This window comes from Eschrichtius robustus, chromosome 10 (genome assembly GCF_028021215.1).
Source record: "Eschrichtius robustus isolate mEscRob2 chromosome 10, mEscRob2.pri, whole genome shotgun sequence".
Classification (NCBI taxonomy): Eukaryota; Metazoa; Chordata; class Mammalia; order Artiodactyla; family Eschrichtiidae; genus Eschrichtius; species Eschrichtius robustus.
Genome location: NC_090833.1, coordinates 33,770,561 through 33,793,907, shown reverse-complemented (window position 1 = coordinate 33,793,907; position 23,347 = coordinate 33,770,561). Strand labels below are relative to the sequence as shown.

Here is a 23,347-nt window from a genome sequence, read left to right as displayed (position 1 = left end):
AAAGAAAAAGGTGAAATGAGGTCATAAGGTGGGCCCTACTCCAATTTGACTTGTGTCTTTATAAGAAGAGACTAGAACACACACACACACACACACACACACACACACACACGGAGGGAAGACCATGTGAAGACACAGGGAAGACAGCCATCTACAAACCAAGGAGAGTGGCCTCAAAAGAAACCAGCCCTGTTGACACCTTGATCTTGGATTTCTAACCTCCAGAATTGTGAGAAAATTGATTTCTGTTGTTAAAGTGCTGTGTTTTGTTAGGACAACCCTAGCAAACTAATACACTCCCCTAACAGAGTGAGCGTCCTTGGAAACCCATCCCAGGCACAGCTCATAATGGCTTAGAGCACCCATGAAAACTCTCTGAAGCTTTATTTTATAAACATAAATAGCTACAAATTCATATCAGTTTAATACAAAATATTTAATGTTAATTTCCAAAAAGCAAAATAGTCAAACCCTACTCCCAACCACCTCCAGGCTGAGGGATGGGGGAGAGGCAGGGCTTACAGGCCCCAGCTGAGCTGGTGGGTATCAGGAAACCTGGCCACTGCAATTTTCATTGGCCCATTACAACCTTTCTGGGCTTTGGTTTTCTCATCTGTAAAATAGGGACCATAATTCCTCCCCAGGGCATCCCACTGAATGTTTGTGAAGACTAAAAGGTAATGATGAAAAATTTTGGGGTTGGTATCCCTAATCTGCAGTAATATTAACATGCTCAGAGTGGGAATTCCATGGTGGTCCAGTGGTTGGGACTCTGCGCTTCCACTGAAGGGGGCACGAGTTTGATCCCTGGTCGGGGAACTAGGATCCCACAAGCTGCAAAAAAACAAAAAACAAAAAAACCCTCAGAATTGCTCCAGGGGAAAAGAAGATGAAGAGGGGAAAAAAGATCTAAGTTTTAGGTTTAGGGACATTACAGGGAAACTTCTGTTAATCTAGATGCATTAATTGTTGTATATTCTAATGGACATACTTCTGGTTATTACATCGAAGTATAGTCAACATCCCTCAACCTTCCCCTCCTTCCCCTTGGAGGATAGTGTCAGCTGCAAAGCTAGAGGTTGTCAGAAAGCGACACCTTGTGGCCTTTGTGGTATACTGTCCTTGGGTATATTGGGCATCCCCCAGGCTCTTTTGCTAAAGGGCTTAAAAGAGGTACCAAGTAATACCCCCTTCCCCCCACAATATATCCCAAACAGGCAGGTTAATAATTTGACATCTTTAAAACCAATATATTTTACATTATCCTTTAACCCATTTATTTAGTGAAGGCAAGAGAAACGCATTTTCTATCAAGAAAATCATGTATTTCTTGTGTTCAATATAAAGGTCTGTTACATGCAGTAATGAACATTATGCTTTAAGTTATTTGGAGTTACCTTCATTGTTGAGTTTTTTACTTCTCTTACTGTGGAACAATTTCAGTTTTCTCTTACTAAGGAAGGAGTACAGTCTTACTTAAAATATGTTTTAAAAATTTTAGGTTTTCTGGTCAGGAAAACATCATATAATTTCTAACATTTATTTTTGAGTAATATCATTTTCAATTGATAGTAAGCCCAAAGAATTAATGTTTATTTGACACATTTTATTTTCAAATACATTATTTTATTTTATTATTTTGTTCTCCCAGCTTTATTGAGATACAATCGACATACAACACTGTATACGTTTAAGGTGTACAGCCTAATGATGTGAATTAGATATATCATGAAATGATTATCACAGTAAGTTTAATGAACATCCATTATCTCATGTAGATACAAAATTAAATAGAAAATTTAATAGAAAAATATTTTTTCCTTGTGATGAGGACTCTTAGGATTTACTCTCAACTTTCATATATAACATACAGCAGTGTTAATTATCTTTATCATGTACATTTTATCCCCAGTACCTACTTATCTTATAACTGGAAGTTTGTACCTTTTGCCTTTATCTAATCCCCCCCCTACACCCCACCTCTGGCAACCACAAATCTAATCTCTTTTTTTTATGAGTTTGTTTGTGTGATGGTTTATTTTTGAAGTATAATTGACCTACAACACTCTGTTAGTTCCTGGTGCACAGCATAGTGATTCGATATTTTTATACATTGCAAAATGATCACTGCAATAAATCTATTTACACTCTGTTACCATACAAAGATATTAAAATTGACTATATCTCTCACACTGTACATTTCATACCTGTGACTCATTTATTTTGCAGCTGGAAGTTTGTACCTCAATCTCCCTCACCTGTTTCTCTCCTCCCCCCAACCCCCTCCTCTCTGGCAACCACCTGTTTGTTCTCTGTATCTCTGACCCTGATTCTGTTTTGTTATGTTTGTTCATTTGTTTATTTTATTTTTTATTTTTTTGGCTGCACTGCGTGGCATGCGGGATCTTAGTTCCCTGACAGGGATCGAACCCATGCCTCCTGCAGTGGAAGCATGGAGTCTTAACCACTGGACCGCCAGGGAAGTCCCTGTTTTGTTTTTTTAGATTCCACATATAAGTGAAATTATACAGTATTTGCCTTTCTTTGTCTAATTTTTTTTCACTTAGCATAATGCCCTCTAGGTCCATCCATGTTGTCGCATATGGCAAGATTTCATTCTTTTTTATGGCCGAGTAATATTCCATTGTGTATATATGCCACATCTTCTTTTTCCATTCATCTACTGATGGGCACTTAGGCTGCTTTCATATCTTGGCTATTGTAAATAATGCTGCTATGAACATAGGGGTGCACGTATCTTTTAAAATTAGTGTTTGCTGGATTGTATGGTAGTTCTATTTTTGATTTTCTGAGGAATCTCCATACTGTTTTCCATAGTGGCTGCACCAATTTACATTCCCACCAACAGTGCATGAGGATTCTCTTTTCTCCACATCCTCACCAACACTTGTTATTTGTTATCTTTTTGATAATAGCCATTCTGATGGCTGTGAGGTGATATCTCATTGTGGTTTTGATTTGCATTTCCCTGATGATTAGTGATATTGAGTATCTTTTCATATACTTGTTGGCCATCTGTATGTCTTTGGAAAAATGTCTGTTTATATCCTCTGCCCATTTTTTTTTTTTTTTAAATGGAGAGGTATCTTTATTTATTTATTTTTGGCTGTGTTGGGTCTTCATTTCTCTCTGCCCATTTTTTAATTGGGTTGTTTGTTTTTTTGACGTTGAGTCATATGAGTTCTTTGTGTATTTTGGATATTAACCCCTTATCATATAAATTGTTTGCAAGTATTTTCTCTCAGTAGGCAGCCTTTTCATTTTGTTGATAGTTTCCTTCACTGTGCAATGGCTTTTTGGTTTGATGTAGTCCCATTTGTTTATTTCTTGCTTTTGTTTCCCTTGCCTAAGGAGACATCCAAAAAAAATATTACCAAGACTGATGTCAAAGAGCATACTGCCTATGTTTTCTTTTAGAAGTTTTAAGGTTTCAGGTCTTACATTTAGGTCTTTAATCCATTTTGAATTGATTTTTGTTCATGGTGTGGGAAAGTAGTCCAATTTAATTCTTTTGCATGTAGCTATAATCGAATTATAGTTTTGTCCAGGTATATGCCCAGGAGTGGAATTGCTGAATCATATGGCAACTCTGTTTTTAGTTTTGAGGAATCTCCATACTGTTTTCCATAATAGCTGCACCAATTTACATTCCCACCAACAGTGTAGGAGGGTCCCTTTTTCTCCACACCGTCTCCAACATTTATTATTTATAGACTTTTTAATGATGGCCATTCTGACTGGTGTGAGGTGGTACCTCAGTGTAGTTTTGATTTGCATTTCTCTAATAATTTGTGATGATGAGCATCTTTTCATGTGACTTTTGGCCATCTGTATGTCTTATTTGGAGAAATGTCTATTTAGATCTTATGCCCATTTTTTGATTGGGTTGTTTGTTTTTTTGTTATTGAGTTGTATGAGCTGTTTGTATATTTTGGAAATTAAGCCCTTGTTGGTTGCATCATTTGCAAATATTTTCTCCCAGTCCATTGGTTGTATTTTCATTTTGTTTATGGTTTCCTTTGCTGTACAGAAACTTGTAAGTTTGATTAGGTCCCATTTGTTTCTTTTTGCTTTTATTTCTATTGCCTTGGGAGACAACTAAGAAAACATTGGTCAGATTTATGTCAGAAAATGTTTTGCCTATGTTCTCTTCTGGGAGTTTTATGGTGTCATGTCTTATATTTAAGTCTTTAAGCCATTTTGAGTTTATTTTTGTGTATGGTGTAAGGGTGTGCTCTAACTCATTGATTTACATGGAGCTGTCCAACTTTTCCAATACCACTTGCTGAAGAGACTGTCTTTTCCCCATTGGATATTCTTGCCTCCTTTGTTGAGATTAATTGCCCATAGGTGTGTGGGTTTATTTCTGGGCTCTCTATTCTGTTCTCTTGATCCATATGTCTGTTTTTGTGCCAATACCACACTGTTTTGATTACTGTAGCTTTGTAGTATTGTCTGAAGTCTGGGAGGGTTATGCTTCTAGCTTTTTCTTTTTTCTTCCACAGGATGACTTTGGCAATTCTGGGTCTTTTATGGTTCCGTATACATTTTAGGATTATTTATTCTAGTTCTGTGAAAAATGTCATGGATAATTTGATAGGGATTGCTTTAAATCTGTAGATTGCTTTGGGTGGTATGACCATTTTAATAATATTAATTCTTCCAATCCAAGAGCATGGGATATCTCTTTGAATCATCTTCAGTTTCCTTTATCAGTGTTTTGTAATTCTCACCATATAAGTTTTTCACGTCCTTGGTGAGGTTTATTCCTAAGTATTCTTTTTTTTTTTTTTTTTTTGCTGCGGTTTAAAAAGGAATTGTTTGTTTGCATTCCCTTTCTGATAGTTCATTGTTAGTGTAAAGAAATGCAACTGATTTCTTTCTTTCTTTTTTTTTTTGTTAAATAGATTTATTTATTTATTTATTTATTTATTTTTGGCTGCGTTGGGTCTTCATTGCTGCCCGCAGGCTTTCTCTAGTTGCAGCGAGCAGGGTCTGCTCTTCGTTGAGATGCGCGGGCTTCTCATTGCGGTGGCCTCTCTTGTTGCGGAGCGCAGGCTCTAGGCGCGCGGGCTTCAATAGTTGTGGCGTGTGGGCTCAGTAGTTGTGGCCTGTGGGCTCTAGAGCGCAGGCTAGAGCGCAGGCTAAGCAGTTGTGTCACATGGGCTTAGTTGCTCTGCGGCACGTGGGATCTTCCCGGACCAGGGCTCGAACCCATGTCCCCTGCATTGGCAGGCGGATTCTTAACCACTGCGCCACCAGGGAAGCCCTGCAACCGATTTCTGTATGTTAACCTTGTATCCTGTTACCTTGCTGAATTTGTTTATCAGTTGTAGTAGTTTTTGTGTGGAGTCTTCAGGGTTTTCTATATATGTCATCTGCATATAATGACAGTTTTACCTCTTCCCTACCAATTAGAATACCTTTTATTTACTTTTCTTGTCTGGTCGCTGTAGCTAGGACTTCCAAATGTTTAACTTCCAAATGTTGAAGAGAAGTGATAAGAGTGGGCATCCTTGTCTTGTTCCAGGTTTTAGTGGGAAGGCGTTCAGGTTTTCACTGTTGAGTATTATGTTGGCTGCTGGTTTGTCATAAATAGCTTTTATTATGTTGAGATATGTTCCCTCTATACATACTTTGGTAAGAGTTTTTATCATTAATGGATGTTGAATTTTGTCAAATGCTTTTCCTGCATCTACTGAGATGATCATGTGGTTTTTGCCTTTTCTTTTGTTGATGTGGTGTATCACATTGATTTGCATATGTTGAACCATCCTTGTGACCCTGGGATGAATCCAGTCTGGTTGTGATGTATGATCTATTTTATGTGTTGTTGGATCCGATTTGCTGATATTTTGTTGAGAAGTTTTACATCTGTATTCGTCAAAGATACTGGCCTGTCATTTTTTTTGGTAGTGTCTTTGTCTGGTTTTGGTAGCAGGGTGATGGTGGCTTAATAGAATGTCTTTGGGAGTGTTCTTTCTTCTTCAGTCTTTTGGAAGAGTTTGAGGAGGATTGGTGTAAGTTCTTCCTTTTATGTTTGGTAGAATTTGCCTGTAAAGCCATCTGGCCCTGGACTTTTGTCTGTGGGGAGTTTTTAAAATTACAGATTCTGTTTCACTTCTAGAGATGGGTCTGTTTGAGTTATCTGTTTCTTCTTGATTCAGTTTTGGTGGGCTGTATGTTTTTAGAAAGTTGTCCATTTCTTCTGGTTGTTGAATTTGTTGGCATATAATTGTTCATAGTATTCTCTCATGATTTTTTGTATTTCCACGGTGTCAGTTGTGATTTCTCCTCTTTCATTTCTTTTGTTTATTTGGGTCTTCTCTCTTTTCTTCTTGGTGAACATGTCCAGAGGTTTGTCAATTTTGTTTACCCTTTTAAAGAACCAGCTCTTGGTTTTATTGGGTTTTTTTCTATTGTTTTTTAATCTCTATTTTATTTATTTCCTCATTGAATGAGTTCGGAAGCGTTCCTCCCTCTGCAATTTTTCTGGAATAGTTTCAGATGGATAGATGTTAACTCTTCTCTAAATGTTTGATAGAATTCTTTTGTGAAGCCATCTGGTCCTGGACTTTTGTTTGTTGGAAATTTTTAATCACAGTTTCAATTTCAGTACTTGTGATTGGTTTGTTCATATTTTCTATTTCTTCCTTGTTCAGTCTTGGAAGATTGTACCTTTCTAAGAATTTTTCCATTTCTTCCAGGTTGTCCGTTTTATTGGCATACAGTTGCTTGTAGTAGTCTCCTATGATCCTTTGTATTTCTGCGGTGTCAGTTGTAATTATTCCTTTTTCATTTCTAATTTTATTGATTTGAACCCTCTCCCTTTTTTTCTTGATGTCTTGCTAAAAGTTTATCAATTTTGTTTATCTTTTCAAAGAACCAGCTTTTAGTTTCATTGATCTTTTCTGTTGTTTTCTTTGTCTCTATTTCATTTATTTCTGCTCTGATCTTTCTGATTTCTTTTCTTCTACTAACTTTGAGTTTTGTTTGTTCTTCTTTCTCTAGTTACTTTAATTGTAAGGTTAGATTGTTTATTTGAGATTTTTCTTGTTTCCTGAGGTAAGATTGTATTGCTATAAACTTCCCTCTTGGAACTGCTTTTGCTGCATCCCATAGGTTTTGGATCAGCATTCTTTTGTTTTAATTTCTCTCTAGGTATTTTTCAATTTCCTCTTTGATTTCTTCAGTGATCCATTGGTTGTTTAGTAACATATTGTTTAGCCTCCACGTGTTTGTGTTTTTTACAGTTTTTATTTCTTAAATTGTATTTATTTATTTATTTTTGGCTGTGTTGGGTCTTCGTTTCTGTGCGAGGGCTTTCTCTAGTTGCGGCAAGCGGGGGCCACTCTTCATCGTGGTGCGCGGGCCTCTCGCTATCACGGCCTCTCTTGTTGCGGAGCACAGGCTCCAGATGTGCAGGCTCAGTAATTGTCGCTCACGGGCCTAGTTGCTCCATGGCATGTGGGATCTTCCCAAACCAGGGCTTGAACCCATGTCCCCTGCATTGGCAGGCAGATTCTCAACCACCGCGCCACCAGGGAAGCCCAGTTTTTATTTCTTGTAGTTGATTTTTAATCTCATAGTGTTGTGGTCAGAAAAGACACTTGATATGATTTCAGATTTCTTAAATTTACTGAGGCTTGCTTTGATCTTTACTGGAGAACATTCCATGTGCACTTGAGTAGAATGTGTATTCTGCTGCTTTTGGATGGAACGTTCTATAGATACCAGTTAAGATCAGCTGGTCAAGCGTGTCATTTAAGGCTTCTGTTTCCTTATTGATTTTCTTTCCGGATGATCTGTCCATTGATGTAAGTGTTACTTACATCAATGGACAGACCACTATTATTGTGTTACTGTTAATTTCTCCTTTTATGGCTGTTAGCATTTACCTTATATATTGAGGTGCTCCTATGTTGGGCGCATATATATTTACAATTATTATATTTTCTTGGATTGATCCTTTGATCATTATGTAGTGTCCTTTGTCTCTTGTAACAGTCTATTTTAAAGTCTATTTTGTCTGATATGAGTATTGCTACTCCAGCTTTCTTTTCATTTCCATCTGCATGGAATACCTTTTTCCATCCTCTCACTTTCAGTCTGTATGTGTCCCTAGATCTGAAGTGAGTCCCTTGTAGACAGCATATGTACAGGTCTTGTTTTTGTATCCATTCAGCCAGTCTGTGTTTTTTGGTTGGAGGATTTAATCCATTTACATTTAAGGTAATTATCGATATGTATGTTCTTATTGCCATTTTGTTAATTGTTTTGGATTTGTTTTTGTAGGCGTTTTTTCGTCCCTTCCTCTTTTGTTCTCTTCTCTTGTGATTTGATGACTATCTTTTTTTTTTTTTTATTTGTGGCTGTGCCCTTGTGGCTTGCAGGATCTTAGTTCCCCAAGCAGGGATTGAACCCAGGCCCCAGCAGTGAAAGTGCCAAGTCCTAACCACTGGACAGCCAGAGAACTCCCTGATGACTGTCCTTAGTGTTGTGTTTGGATTGTTTTTTTCTTTTTCGTGTGTGTATCTACTGTAGTTTTTTGGTTTGCGGTTACCATGAGGTTTTTTTTTTTAAATTAATTTATTTATTTATATTTATTTTTGGCTGTGTTGGGTCTTCGTTTCTGTGCGAGGGCTTTCTCCAGTTGCGGTGAGCGGGGGCCAGTCTTCATTGCGGTGCGCGGGCCTCGCACCATCGCGGCCTCTCCCGTTGCGGAGCACAGGCTCCAGACGCGCAGGCTCAGTAGTTGTGGCTCATGGGCTTAGTCGCTCCGCAGCATGTGGGATCTTCCCGGACCAGGGCTCGAACCCGTGTGCCCTGCATTGGCAGGCAGATTCTCAACCACTGCGCCACCAGGGAAGTCCTACCATGAGGTTTTGATATAGCAGTCTATGTATGTACAAGATTGCTTTAAGTTGATGGTCTCTTAATTTCAAATGCATTTCCAATATTCTGCATTTGTACTATCCTCACGATTTCTGGTTTTGATATCATATTTGTATGTGGATGATTTCCTGCCTTTATGTATGTTTGCCTTTACTGGTGGGCTTTTCCATTTGTCATTTTCTTGTTTCTAGTTTGGCCTTTTCTTTTCTGCTTAGAGAAGTTCCTTAAGCATTTGTTGCAAAGCTGGTCTGGTGGTGCTGAACTCTCTTAGCTTTTGCTTGTTTGTAATGCTTTTGATTTCTCTGTCGAATCTGAATGAGAGTCTTGCTGGGTAGAGTCTTCTTGGTTGTAGGTTCTTGAACTCTTTCATCACTTTAAATATATCATGCTACTCCCTCTGGCCTGCAGGATTTCTGCTGAGAAATCAACTGATAACCTTATGGGAATTCCCTTGTATGTTATTTGTTGCTTTTCCCTTGTTGCTTTTAATATTTTCCTTTGTCTTTAATTTTTGTCAAGTTGATTACTGTGTGTCTTGGCGTGTTCCTTTTTGGGTAGATCCTGCCTGGGACTCTCTGTGCTTCCTGGACTTGGGTGACTGTTTCCTTTTGCATGTTAGGGAATTTTTCAGCTATTATCTTTTCAGATATTTTCTTAGGTCCCTTTTTTTTTCTCTTCTCCTTCTGGGACTCCTATAATGCAAATATTGGTGCATTTATTGTTGGTGCAGAGGTCTCTTAGACTGTCCTCATTTCTTTTTTTTTTTTTAATTAATTAATTACTTTTATTTTTGGCTGCATTGGGTCTTTGTTGCTGCACGTGGGCTTTCTGTAGTTGTGGAGAGCAGGGGCTACTCTTTGTTGCAGTGCACGGGCTTCTCATTGTGGTGGCTTCTTTTGTTGCGGAGCACCGGCTCTAGGCGCGTGGGCTTCAGTAGTTGTGGCACGTGGGCTTCAGTAGTTGTAGCTCGCGGGCTCTTGAGCACAGGCTCAGTAGTTGTGGCGCACAAGTTTAGTTGCTCCATGGCGTGTGGGATCTTCCCGGACCAGGGCTCAAACCCGTGTCCCCTGCATCGGCAGGCAGATTCTCAACCACTGTGCCACCAGGGAAGTCCCATGTCCTCATTTCTTGACCTTCTTTTTTTCTTTATTCTGTTCCGTGTTAGTGATTTCCACCAGTCTGTCTTCCAGCTCACTTATTTGTTCTTCTGCCTCATATATTCTGTGATTGATTCCTTCTAGTGTATTTTTTATTTCAGTTATTATATTGTTCATGTCTGTTTGTTTGTTCTTTAAATCTTCTAGCTCTTTGCTAAACATTTCTTGTATCTTCATCTGTGCCTCCATTCTTTTTCTGAGATCTTGGATCATCTTTATTATTACTTATTTTTTAAAATTTATTTTATTATTACTATCATTATTCTGAATTCTTTTTCAGGCAGATTGCCTATCTCCACTTCACTTAGTTGTTCTTCTGGAGTTTTATCTTGTTCCTTCGTCTGGAGCATATTTCTCTGTCATCTCATTTTGTCGAACTTTTTGTGTTTGTGGGCTTTGTTCCACAGGCTGCAGGATTGTAGTTTTTCTTGTCTCTGGTATCTACCCCCTGGTGAGTGAGGTTGGGTCAGGGGCTTGTGCAGGCTTCCTGGTGGGAGGGACTGGTGTCTGCCCACTGGTGGGTAGAGCTCGATCTTGTCCCTCTGGTGGGCAGGGCCATGTCAAGGGGAGTGGCTAGGTGTGGTTGTGGGCTCAGGAAGACTTTAGGCAGCCTGTCTGTTGATACCTGGGGCTGTGTTCCCACCCCGTTGCTTTTTTGGCCTGAGGCATCCCTGCACTGGAGCCTGCAGGCTACTGGGTGGGGCAAGTTCTTGGTGCCAAAATGGCAACCTCCAACCTCCAGGAGCTCATGCTAGGGAATATTCCCCAGGGACCTCTGCCACAAGTGTCCTTGCCCCCACAGTGGGCCACAGCCAACCCCCACCTCCCCAGGAGACCCTCCAAGACCTGCAGGTAGGTCTGGCCCAGGCTCCTATGGAGTTACTGCTTTGCCCTGTGTCCCAGTGCTTGTGAAACCTCATGTGCGCCCTCTAAGAGTGGAGTCTCTGTTTCCCCCAGTCCTGTGGAGCTCCTGCACTCAAGCTCTGCTGGCCTTCAAAGCCAAATGCCCTGGGGGCTCCTCCTCCTGATGCCAGATCCCCAGGGTGAGGAGCCTGACGGGCTCAGAACTCTCACTCCTGTGGGAGAACCTCTGCAATATAATTATTTTCCAGTTTGTGGGTCACCCACTGGCAGTATGGGATTTGATTATATCACGAAAGCACCCCTCTTACTGTCTCATTGTGTCTTCTTCTTTGTCTTTGGATGTAGAGTATCTTTTTTGGTAGGTTTCAGTCTTTTTTTTGGTCAGTGGTTGTTCAACAATTAGTTGTGATTTTGGTGTTTTCATCAGAGGAGGTGAGCTCAAGTCCTTCTACTCCGCCATCTTATTTCCAATCCCTGTAGATGTATTTTTTTGTTTTAATTTTTTAATAATTTAATTTAATTTAATTAATTTTGGCCATACTGCACAGCTTGTGGGATCTTAGTTCCCTGATCAGGGATTGAACCCGGGCCCTCAGCATTGAGAGTGCGGAGTCCTAACCATTGTACCTCCAGGGAATTCCCCCTGTAGATGTATTTTTGATGTATTTGTGGGAGGAGGTGAGTTTCATGTCCTTTTACGCTGTCATCTTGAATACCTCCCAGAATGCGTGGGCTTCTGACACTTCCTTGATCCCTCCCTCCCTCCTCCTTCCTTCTCTTCCTACCTTTTCTTCTTTTCTTCTCAGCCCATTGTTTCATCAGTTTATCTGTACTCATGTCTCATAGAAACCAGGTTTTACTAGTTTTTCTTGAAACTACAGAGCAGATGAGATTTGACATTTACTTCTGTTTCCTGAGGGAAATCTTTCCCCAAAGTATGTTCAGTCTTAGCTTATTGTATAATGTTTGTCTTTATGCTGTAGAATCTTCATAGACTACATTTTTTTCCTGCTCAGGAAAAGGCATATTTTATTGAGGTATGTACTTACGATGTGTGATTATATATATATGGGGTGTGTGTGTGTGTGTGTGTGTGTGTGTCTTGTATACATATACACACGTGTGTGGTTTTATGTATATGTTTGTATATATACATATATAATCACACATAAGTGTACAGTTCAAAGAATTTTCATGAAGAGAATACAACCAACCCAGTGCTCAGGTAAAAAATCAGAACACATCAAGCATTCAGGAGCCCTCCTCATACCATCATCCCCACTGCCTGTTCCTGCGAAGGGTAACCACTATTCTGATGTTTAATAGGTTAGTTTTACTTGTTTTTGAACTTTATATTAATGGAATCTTAGAGTATATTCTCTTTTATGTCTGGCTTCTTTCCCTTCACGTGTTTGTTAGATTCATTTTTGTTACATGTAGTTGTACTTCTTCCCGTTCTCACTGGTATATGATATTCCACTCTGTGAATATACTACATCAAAATTTTTTTCTCTTCTACTGTTGATAGCATTTGGGTAGTTTCCAGTTTTTGCCAGCCTGGTCATTCTAAGCAGCGAATATGTTATCCAGGGCTGCCATTTTCACCCCAGAAGGGTGAGCATCTTCCATCTTGCTTCCCATGCCTTGGGATGCTGACAGAGTCCTTCTGCCAGATCTTGGAGGCCTGAGTGCTCCAGATTCAGTGGTCAAGGGTGGGAGTGGGGGGATCTGGGCAGTGGGCAGCTTGGGTAGAGTTTTGTCTCTGTATAGCTTCTTCCATGCTGTTGGCTTGCCTGGGCCTCAGTGCAGTGAGGGTTTCCCCCTGCTCGCACTGCCCAGGGCCAGAGATGCTCAGACCAGGGTTTAGAGCCTCAGGTGATGGCCTTGGATGAATCTCAGAGGTGTGCAAATCTATAAAATTTTAGAAGATTGTGTTTTCGTTTCAAGATCATCTAAAACAAATTAAATAGGCATATTCTGGGTCATGTGAATCAAGCTAATTCTTATGAGGCTGTTTAAGAAAGTATAAAGAGGGTGTGTGTTCCAGCGTCGGACTGCTGTGTTCAAATTTCCACTCTCCATCCCAGCTGTGTGACCCGGGACAGCACTCACACACTATGCCTGAGTGCCTTTAGCTGTAAAAGGGCAGCAGTAATCGTTCCTACTCTGGGGACCCTGTGAGATCTAAATGAGATTATGCCTGCAAAGCCCTTTGCCTAGTGCTTAATGAGCATCAGTGCTCAATCACCATTCGATTTGTGTGTATTATCTGGATGGCCCCGTGACTGTCAATGGCTCATGAGAAAAAAAAAGTGGATTTAATAGAGAAGTGATGTGTTAGAGCTGAGTGAAGGCCAAATGATATCACAGTGTGTTGAATAAATGAAAATTTCACAGTAGTTTAAATAAAGAAAAGCAGTGTGATAATTGAGTCATCACACCAGGCAGGCTGAACTCAAAGGGACGTACGTGCCTGGGAGCAGTTGGTGCTCTGCTTGCGTTATGAACTGCAACTTATTTTTCAGCAAAGCGTCATCTATCCCTTTAAATCAGTGTTGTTAAGATGTTTTTATTGGTTTTGTCATTTTCTTTGCATTCAAGTTATAAATTTGTTTGGCTTTTATATGAAGGATATAAGCATGAGTTTACGTCTAGTTTGAACATATTTAGGTAACTTGCTTTATAAAAACAATTTAAGTCAGCACTGCATCTTAAACGATGACCCTGTGGTTTCAAACACTGCCCTAGGTCTTTGGCATTGGAATTCAGGTGGAGGGAAAGCGAATGTTTTTCCTCTTGGCACAGGGCTCTACCTCTCCTGTGGGCGTGGTGGACCAGAGCAGAGAGAGTAGTCATGACCTCGAGTGCAAAGCCGGCTGAGCTGACAGCTCTTCAACACCGCCAGTCTGCAGGCTGGCAGCTTCTCCAATTTTACACCCTCCCAGAGGTTTGTGTGTGGACTTTATTTTGTGATCCAGTTGACTATGGTGTTACTGCTCTTGCTTTATAGTATTTCTACCTTTGCAGTCAGGATCTTTGAGACTTATGGCTCTAAGGGATAAAATGTTTCCTGTTACTTATGTAACCTAGATGTCAGCAAGGATCATGCTGCCTGGCGAGATCTAGAGGGGATTAATCCAAACTTCCCATTCCTCCCATACCTGGCTCTGGAAAAGGCCAGCGCCTTTCCGGTGCTTCTGTGGATTTCCACGGACCTTGTACTCGTGCTCACCTCTGGCTCCCTGTTCCTACTTGTGTAGGGAGCATATTTTCCCCTCTGCATTTTCTTTTATCCCCACTTTGGCTTCCATCCAAACATAGAATTTGTCCTTTTCTTTCATTTCTGCTAAAACCCACGAGACATTTGCTTGTATAGTAAACATTACTGAAGGTTTAGGGATATTTTGCGGGAGGGAGTGAAGTGAAGGGAAGAAGAGGGTTTATTTTATAGCAACACAAATGACTTGACATCAGATGTTTGATGTTTCTGTTCTTCCAAGTCTTTCAGCCACTCTGCCCCCCTTCCTCTGTCACCTTTCTCTCTCCATCCACTCCCAAATTTCTAGTCCTTTCAAACAGAACTGTTCCCCTGTCTCTTTTTAAGCCTCGTCTTCAGAATCGCACCTTTTCTCCCCCACAGCTTGTCAAGATAGTCTCCCTAACAATTTCCTTCCCAAAATGCATTCTGTTGTTAGGAAGTTAGATGACTATGGGCTACCCCCTGCACCTATCGAAGCTCTTCACTTTACATTCCCGTTGTCTGGGAATAGAACAAATACAGCTCAGTGCTTACAAAGCACTTTCACCTACATGAGCCCCTGGGTGAAATATCATGCCCATTTTACAGATGTGGAACCAGAAGCTCGGAGAGGTTGAGTGAATCACCTGAAGCCACATAGCCAGATAAGTGGGGGAGTAGAAATCCTCACCCAGATCTGAAGATTTTGATCTATGACCCATGTCATCATACACAGACAGGATGAATGCTGTCCGAACCTTCAGGGATCTGAGGCCACACGGATTCCAGTGTAAATGATTAACATGGGACAACCCAGTTGGCCTGGGGAGGCGGACGGGGGGCAGCCCCAGCAGGTGTGTGCATTCTCCAGGAGTTGGACTGCCAGTTCCCACCCCATGCCTTCCTCTTCCTTCTGTCTTTTGCTGGCTAGCTCCTTCTCATCTTCAGGTCTAGGTATAGAACTGGCTACATAATGTGTGGGGTGCAGTACAAAATGAAAATGCTGGGCCTCTTGTTCAAAAGTTATTAAGAATTTTAAAACGACAGGAGAACATTAAGCTAAGTATGGGACTCTTGGAAGCAACTATACCGGTCATATGCCCACAAAGCCAGCCCTGTATGAAGGTTACCCCTCCGCCCCCCGCCAGGAAGCATCCTCTGGCTCCGCATTCTGAGCTCGGTGCTTATCATATGCGTCATCGTTTCTTCTTTATGCGCCTGTTCCCCCGTTACTCTGTGAGCTTCGTGAGACCTGTGTCCTGTTCACTGTTGTTTCCTGGTGCCCAGCACGGGCCCTGACGAAGAGCAGGGGCTCAGTGGATGCCCCACTGGGGGCTTTGGGGCTCCTGAAAGTGGGACCTGGAGGAACCAGGCGGTGAATAGTAATGTCCAGGCAGTACCCACCCAGGACCACACAAGTTCAGACCAGGCGTGACTGAGCCTATGGGACTTGGCAGGGGTTTCGGGCGTGGGGTGGAGGTGAGGTGGGGACTCATTTTCTCTTCAAGAGAATGTGTTAGTCATTCACTGCCCAGGACCTCACAAACCCTGCTCCTCAGGGCCAAGTAAGGTGTGACCAGCCAGGGAGGTGGGGCACAGGCAGGGGACAAGGGCAGAGAGCATGGAACAGACACAGAGCCCTTCCTGGGGCTACACAGCCTGGCCCACTGACCCTTCTTTAGCCTCCTGAGGCTTCTAAGGCCCCCATGCCCCTTACCCACCCTCCCTGCTCAGTGGTGTGTGTGGGAACAGGGAACTATTTCTCTAATGTCTCCTCCAAGCTAGGGGAAGGGAAGAGGGCAGAATTCTCAAAGGTTTCAGACAACAAAGAGCCCTCATGTGGAACCCCCTGATTCCCACAGATTTCTTTTGGTTCTAAGTGATGGAAACCCTACTCTGTAAGCAGAAAAAGAGATGTATAATATTAGCTAAAAACTGAGAAGCTCAACGGCAGATGTGTCTTTAGGGATTGCTGATCCTTGAGCCCAAATGATGTCACCAGAGCTCAGTTTCTCTCTTTTCATTTCTCTCTGGTTGGAGGGCAAGGTTTGAGACCTCCTGAAAACTCTGGCCAAAACCCTGGAAGGGCTCTGATTGGCTGGGCTTAGGTAATGAGCACATCTTTGAGCCAATCCCTGTGTGTAGGGATGGGAGCAAGGATGGTCCCTCCAGATTCCCTCCCATAGGTCCCTCTCCTCCCGTAACAAGCAGGGCTGTGCTGCCAGGGGAGGGACAGGAACAGGATGGACCCGCAGAGCAGCCAGTGACCACTGGTGTTTTGTTTTGTTTTTTTTAACCCAGCACCACCTCCTCTCCGTGTCACTGGCTTCTAAGCCTCTAGAGTCAGGTCCCAGGAAGATCCTTGTAGAGAGGAGACTGCTGAGCGTGGGGAACTGCCTGGAAGGTCAGGGCTCTGGCTGGTGCCCCAGGTTCCCTGTTTCTAGAAACCTCTTCCCATCTTCCTTCAGAGCAGATCCCAGAGTTGTCTGCACAGCACAGGGTGAGGAGACCACCAAGCAGCACTTTCTCAAAGGGCTTCAACTCCAGATTGCCTCTCTTTGAGGCTGGGAAATAGTCTTTATTTTAGTTTTACCTCAGAAATAAGCCAATCATAACCAAAGGAAGACAAAGAGAACCCTATGTGAAAGAATTAAGTGCCCGCTGCTCTTGGGTCCTTTCCTTTAGACTTCTGTTACCACACACCTGTTCCCCAAGGCCAAGCGAGGCATGCAGAACTCTACTGATGATGGTGATGAGCATTTTCTTCAGCCCTGTGGGCATTTCTCTTTTTCAGGTGTGTTCAGAGGAAAGACCAAATTTTTTATCAGTTGATTCCATATTTAGTGGGAAAATAGGAAGATTTCTCAAGAACCTGAGGTGGTGGAGAAATGTCTCCCTGCTGTGGTTGTTCTACCTGTAGTTCTGGGTCAAGCGTGAGGAAGGAGCTGGATCTTAAAGCCAGGAAATCCAGGTTCCATGCCTGCCTTCTCAGGACCTTCAGGTCGACCTTGGCTCCTGTCACTGGGCCTCACTTGCCCCACCTGTAAAGTGAGGGGTTGGACAAGATGACCCCAAAGTTCCTTCTTAGCTCTTAATTTCTGTGAGTCTAGGTCAGGTCGAGAAGGAAGACCAATCAGGATTCTGGTTCTGTTCCTGCCCTTGCCATGACTCACTAGGTGACCTTGGGTAAGTTCCTTACCTTGTTGGACCTGTTCCCCACCCTTGAACATCCTATATCCCATAGGAGGGCTGTCTAAAAGGTGGTCAGTATTCAGGAGGCTCACCACTGAAGACCCTGTGTACTAGGAAACTCTAGACTGGGTCCAGCCTTCTAGTGAAGTCTATGGGTCCAGCCCCCCATTTCTGGGGCTCACACCTAGTCACATGGCTTCAGGCCTCCCTGCCCTATTTTGGCCACTCTGGCCTCGCTCTGTCTTCCAGACCCGGAAACCAATATGGACATGCCTCAGCCAAAACGTTTAACTCTGCAAAAGTCTCATCAAGGACTGTTCTGAGCCACTGGGAGGGCCTGATGCTGGGTGGGACAGCGAGGAAGTAGATGTGACTCCCATCCTTGGGGAGTTCATTGTCTGGGGTGGAGAGGAAGGGCCAGTGTGAGCCTTTACCCGGTGTGGTGAGAGAGGGACAGTGGAAGAGAGGATTTCAAGTCGGGGGAACTAAGAGGTGGTTTTGGATGGGACGTTGAAGGATGGGGTGGACTTGAGATGGAGCTGCAGGCTGAGGGCCCAGTGCAGTGGAGGAAGTGTAAACAGTCTATAGGGTCCGGGGGAGGAGGGTGATGAGTTTGGAAGGAGCATGAGACCAAGTCTCCAGAGGCTGTCATGGCCTGGACTCGGGGCTGGGGAGGCGGGGAGTCGGGCCTGGGGAGGCAGTGAGCGTTCTAGACTGGTCAGAAACCTTTTGGTTGCAACTGATGGGAACTGAACTTGAACTAACCTAGGCAAAAAGGGTGATTTATTGAGAGAACTGAGAATCTGAGGGAGGTCTGAACATCCCAGCACGGGAAAGACGAGGGTGCTGCTGGCTTTCGGGAACAGCTGACCCGGTGCTTGGACACCATCAGGACCCATCTCTTGATCCTGTTTCTCTGTGCTGGCTTCATTTTTCTCTTTCGTGGCTAATTTCTCTGCATGGGGAAGGGACTTACTGGCCCAGCTCAGGTCAGGTTCTCACCCCTGGATCTATCACCACATGGTAACAGGCTGCTCTGTTACTGCCTGCAGAAGCCAGGGGAAGGCAGCTTCGGAAGGAAGGGACCATGCTGAGCAGGCACCCCCACAGAGCCTTTCCCTGAGTTTCTTAGCAGGAGAATATGGCCTGATTTGACCTGCATTTTGGGAAGAGTAGGCATTAAAGACAACAGTTTTCTTCCTTTTATTCATAAAAACAAATTTGCAACAATTTATTAAAAATTGATACCATGCAATAGGGGTACGAGAAATTCCTCATTTACATTTGATTCTGGCAGTTCCAGTCTAATTTAAAGCGTTTGTGCACTAACATCATTGGAAAACACCTTCAGGCTGAAGCCTCTTCGGAAGTGTATGGTGTATTTGCTGCATATAAAAGGACAGAACCGTTAAATAGCTAGAGTCACTTCTGTGGGTCTTGTTATTTTTGGGGAAATTAAAAAAAAACAACAGGTGAACCTACAGTATCATTAAGACAGAGAATGTACTGTGTGGGTTAACCTAGAAGACTGTGCACGCTCAGGAGTCACAGTGGGTCACAGATGCACACACTCACCTCTGTCCAGTACTTTTGTTTCTTTTTTTCTTTCCTGCTATGCTGGATTAATATTTCTACAGGTATTGTTTTTGTGTGTGTGTATACATTATGTACAATGAATTGTTTCTTTCCCTTTGAAAAATTAATGTGGTCCTTTAAATTAAATCTGGTTTGGTGAAATCAAGAAAGCAAGTAAATACTGTAATACACAGTGAGTGACAACACCGATTTTTAGTGCCTAAACAGACAGTGACTTCAACTTGACCTGTGATGTGTTAACATTTTTTTTTCCCCTAAAAGCTACAGTACCTCCATAACCTCTCTTTGGGGGAGGGGAGGGGAACTCTATGCTACGTGAAATAGGGTGTTTTGAAATGTTGGCGATGGTAAGATTCCCGTGGGCCCTTTTGTCAAACCCTGGTGGTGACAACACTGTATTCCTGACTTTAGTGGTCTGGGAAGAGATTATTGCCTGCCTGTTGAAGCTGCCATTAGGTTTCTTTAGGGAGTTGAGCGACTGCTCAGTTGTGCAGACGTCCGGGACATTGTCATTCAGGCCTTTCTTTAGCAAATGAACCTGTCCCAGGAATGTCACAGAAATCATCGGGATCCACCTCTCTCCAGCCAGGTGGATCCTGGTAGAGGGCTGTGCTGGGAGCTTCTCTGGGCCACAGCCCCGTCTGTCCTGAGGGCTGAAGGTCATGGTCATCCTGATACCTCATGGGTCAGGGCCGCTTCACTGTTTGGTATGAAGCTTTCCTGGATGAGATCAAGTTCTGATCTTCAGAGTGACCCTGTGAGGTGGGGCAGGACAGGTGTTATTTCAACCCCAATTTGTTAGAGAGGGGAAACTGAGGCTCAGAGAGACACAAGTGACTTGCCCAAGGTCATGGAGGGAGTTAGCAGTGGAGCAAGGGCTTGAACCCAGGTCTGTGTGACTCCCAGGCCAGTGCTCTTTGGGGTTCGTTTAAAAGGGAAGAGTGATCTTATGAATGAGAATCAGTGTGCTGATTGATCACCCCTGGGACCCCCAAGGGCAGAGCTTGCCGGCTTGTCCCAATGAAGGCTGCCTTCTGGAAGTTAAGGGAAGCCCTCAGCTAGCAACTCTCTCCCCCCTTACAGGGATGTCTTCTTGCAGATGCCCCCGATTCACTTTGGTTAGAAACAAAGTCAGTGGAAAAAAACAAAACAAAACCCCAGCCAGCCCTTGGGCCCTGATGAGAGAGGTTAAAGTGCACAATCTTTCTTTATCGTGTTTGCTGGGAACAGACATTCTATGATTAGCTCGGGTGCCCCCCTTATTACGGGGAACACCTGATACGAACACGAGGACATGGCCGACGTGGTGGGTGCATGGCCGACTGTGGGTGAATGCTGCAGAGTGTGTCTGCAGTGACGTGCCCTAAATCCCCACGGTCCCGGAACGGGTGTTATTGTATTAATGTGTGGCATTTATCAGAGAGTAAGGTCCCACCAGGAGGCATGCGAGTCAGCCTGCTCCGGTACCCCAGCCCTCGGCCCGCAGAGCTGTGCCCGGCTGCCCTCCCTGCAGACTCCCTGTTCCAGGAAGGCTGGGGTTGGCTGGACTGGCAGCTGGGAGCCTGGCTGCCCCGCCCACCTCCTTCCCCAGAGGGGAGAAGGGCTGGCCTGGGGGGCCACAGCCGGTGGCATGTGTGCAGAGGCAGAGGCGGTTTCTCCAGAAGCCCCTCGCCTCTTCTCAAGGCTGCTCAGGGCCACTCAGTGACTTCTAGCTGTAGTTCTAGTGACTTTCTCCTTGTCTAGGATTTTTTTTTTTGCCAAGTTTCAAATATCCTAGCTCCTCCTCCTTTGCAGACATTAAGGAAGAAGTCATTTTCATTCCTCTTCTTTGTGAAAGAATAAAAACTTCACAAATAAGGCGCGAGGTCAGGTGCCAAGTGCTCCCCATCCTGTGCACTCCGTGCCATCCGAGCAGTCCCGCAAGGCCAGCCGTGGCGCCAGCTTCTCCGCGGCCAGAGCTGACAGGGTTCCTGTAGCAGATGCCTCTGCTCCGTGTGGTTCCGTCGCGGGGGAGGCCCCGGCCCCAGGCCTCCCGCCCTCACAGGCCCGAGACCATAACTCGGAAGGAGGGTGGCACGTGTCTGTGGCGGGGGCTGGCGGTGGGGCTGACGCAGGGGCTGACACAGCTGGCGTCCACGCCTCCAATGGACGGGAGGTAGGCGTGGTGGAGGATGGGGAGCTGGAGGGACAGCCGGCGCTGGATGCTGTGGCAGGGAGAGAAGGAAGGGGGGTGTTAGTGAAGGCTAGCAGGCTGCTCACTAGGAAGGCCCTTGGATTCGCTTTGGCTAAGACGCTGATGGTGGTGCTAAGAAGCTAAGTTCTCTCTGAATCCAGGATCTGTCCATCCTGTCCTCTAACCACTCATCCATCTGGCAGGTGTTTAATGCAGGCCTGCCTGTGCCAGCTGCTGCCCCAGGAATAACCAGAGCAACGGCAGCAAGGAGGAGGCAGGCTTCTCGAGCTTCCAGTGATTTTTAAGAATAAGGCCTTGCCCTTCGAACAGGGCTTTGCTGCCAACACAGACAGCTCTCATTCGCTACTCTTGCCAGTCCCCGAATGGCCTTGGCTTTGGGCTCCATCCCTGAAAGGCTTCTCAGCTGCTCTGTCCTTCCTCATTGGCTTCGGTGCCACTGTCTCTTGTCCAGGACCTCAGTCCCTCTTGCTGGGCCAATTCCAAAAGGTTCCTTCCTGGTCTTTCAGCTTCTTTGGTGACTAGCGTTTTCTCTCCAACACTGGGATGGGGCATTCAGGGCTCCCCAAGATCTGCCTCTTGTCAGATTCTCCAGGTGAACCTTCTACCCCCTCTCCCCAGAAACCTTACCCTCTGGTGGCTAGTTTCTCCTAAAACCCTGCTTACGGGCAATCTTCCATGCCTCTGCACATGCTGTTTCCCCGGCCTAGATAGCTCTTCCTCTGCTTTCCCATCTGATGACTGCCTTCCCTTTAAGATCCAGTTTAAATGTCATCATTTTTGTACTATCCCCCTCAGAGAGTGAGCTCCTTCCTTCGCTGTGCCCCCAGAACATGGAATTTCTGGTAAATTCCCAGAAAGGCAACCAGAAAAAAATCTGAGGCCGGGCTGAGTCAGGGGCTGGGTAAACAGGACTGATGGAGGAGCGGAGTGAAAAGGGAGCAGCCTTCTGACTACCTGCTCACCGCCACACCCTTCCGCTTACCTTCTCATCAGTCCTCACGACCAGCAGGCAGGAGAGTAAATCACCTTATTTGTTGTGAAGGCTGCTTTGGCGGACGTGCCCAGGCCACTGCTCCCCTGCTCGGCTGTGTTTCGTGCAGTATCCCACTGCATCTGGGAAGCTGCATTCCCTGAACTCTTAGGCCTCCTTGTGTCCTCCAGGCCTGGCCACTCAGGTGGGAAAAACCCCAGACCTTCACAAAACCCAATAGGCAAAAGAAGCACTGCTGTTCCCATTATAAAGATGAGAGAAGGGTACAGAGTTTGTGTAACTTGCTCACAGAAACAACCAGAACTGGGGAAGGTGTGACTCTTGCTTCTTCTGTTGAACCATAGTGCTTTGTGGGGTGGCAAATCAACTCACAGAGGCTGCCTCAGCCCACCAGGGTGCACCCTGGGGTGTATGCATTGGTGGGGTTCTGAGATGGATGGGGACAGATGCAGTGTTGCCCCCACTCCTTAAGGACCTGCTGGCCAGAAGGGCTTCTCCCAAGAGACCCTTCCCAGGTGCTCATGAGAGATTAGTGTGTTGGAGACTTCATTTGGAAATTAAAGTTGAGCTTGTGTAATGTCATTGGTGTTGGCAGACTCCAGGAAAATGGGGAGCTGAAGAATGAACTTGACCTGGGAAAGGGTGTTCTGTCTGAGCATCCCGGGCAGGGTGGGCATCTGCGTGTGGTTGTCAGAGCCACACATTCTGCTGTCTGCTGGGATCCTGTTTGCCTTTTCATTAATTCATTGCCAAAAACCTACTCAGTGCTGGAAGCTGTGTTCAGTCCAAGGGACACAGGAAGGACTTAAACCTTACCCTCAAGGTGCTTGCACTGTAATGCAGGGAACTAGTAGGTAGACCACTGGTGAATGCCATGTAACCATCAGTAATTATACTGGACTGTCAGCTGCGAGGCCCTGCTAATTGGGTTGAGAGGCTATTAGTTCTAAGACTAAATGGCCCCAAATGACACTGCAGTTGGTGATTGGGCTCCCTTTGCTGGTTCCTCTCCCCTTGTTGTCACTTCCCAGGGAACAAGTTTCAGAGCTGACATTTCTCATTGCTGCTTCTAATCTGCTGTAAACTGGGAAGAACTAAAAACTGCCAGTAGGGACAAAGCTACTGGAGATGTCCAGGTCTTTACTTAGATGTCACCTCACCAAGTTTGCTCTGACCTCCCTGTGTACAATAATTATACT

At 44.4% G+C, this 23,347-nt stretch overlaps 1 protein-coding gene and 1 long non-coding RNA gene across 3 annotated transcripts in view; one reads left to right on the top strand and one right to left on the bottom strand.

Moving 5' to 3' along the window:
- Positions 1-23,347, top strand: part of LOC137769861 (uncharacterized) — a 51,190-nt gene that overhangs the window by 14,700 nt on the left and 13,143 nt on the right. The gene's annotated exons all lie outside the window — the stretch shown is intronic.
- Positions 20,924-23,347, bottom strand: part of GABBR2 (gamma-aminobutyric acid type B receptor subunit 2) — a 361,415-nt gene continuing 358,991 nt past the window's right edge. The window contains exon 19 of the mRNA XM_068551919.1: positions 20,924-21,167. Coding sequence (XP_068408020.1) covers positions 21,002-21,167 — 166 coding nt within the window. The 3' untranslated portion in view covers positions 20,924-21,001. The remainder of the gene's footprint in view (positions 21,168-23,347) is intronic.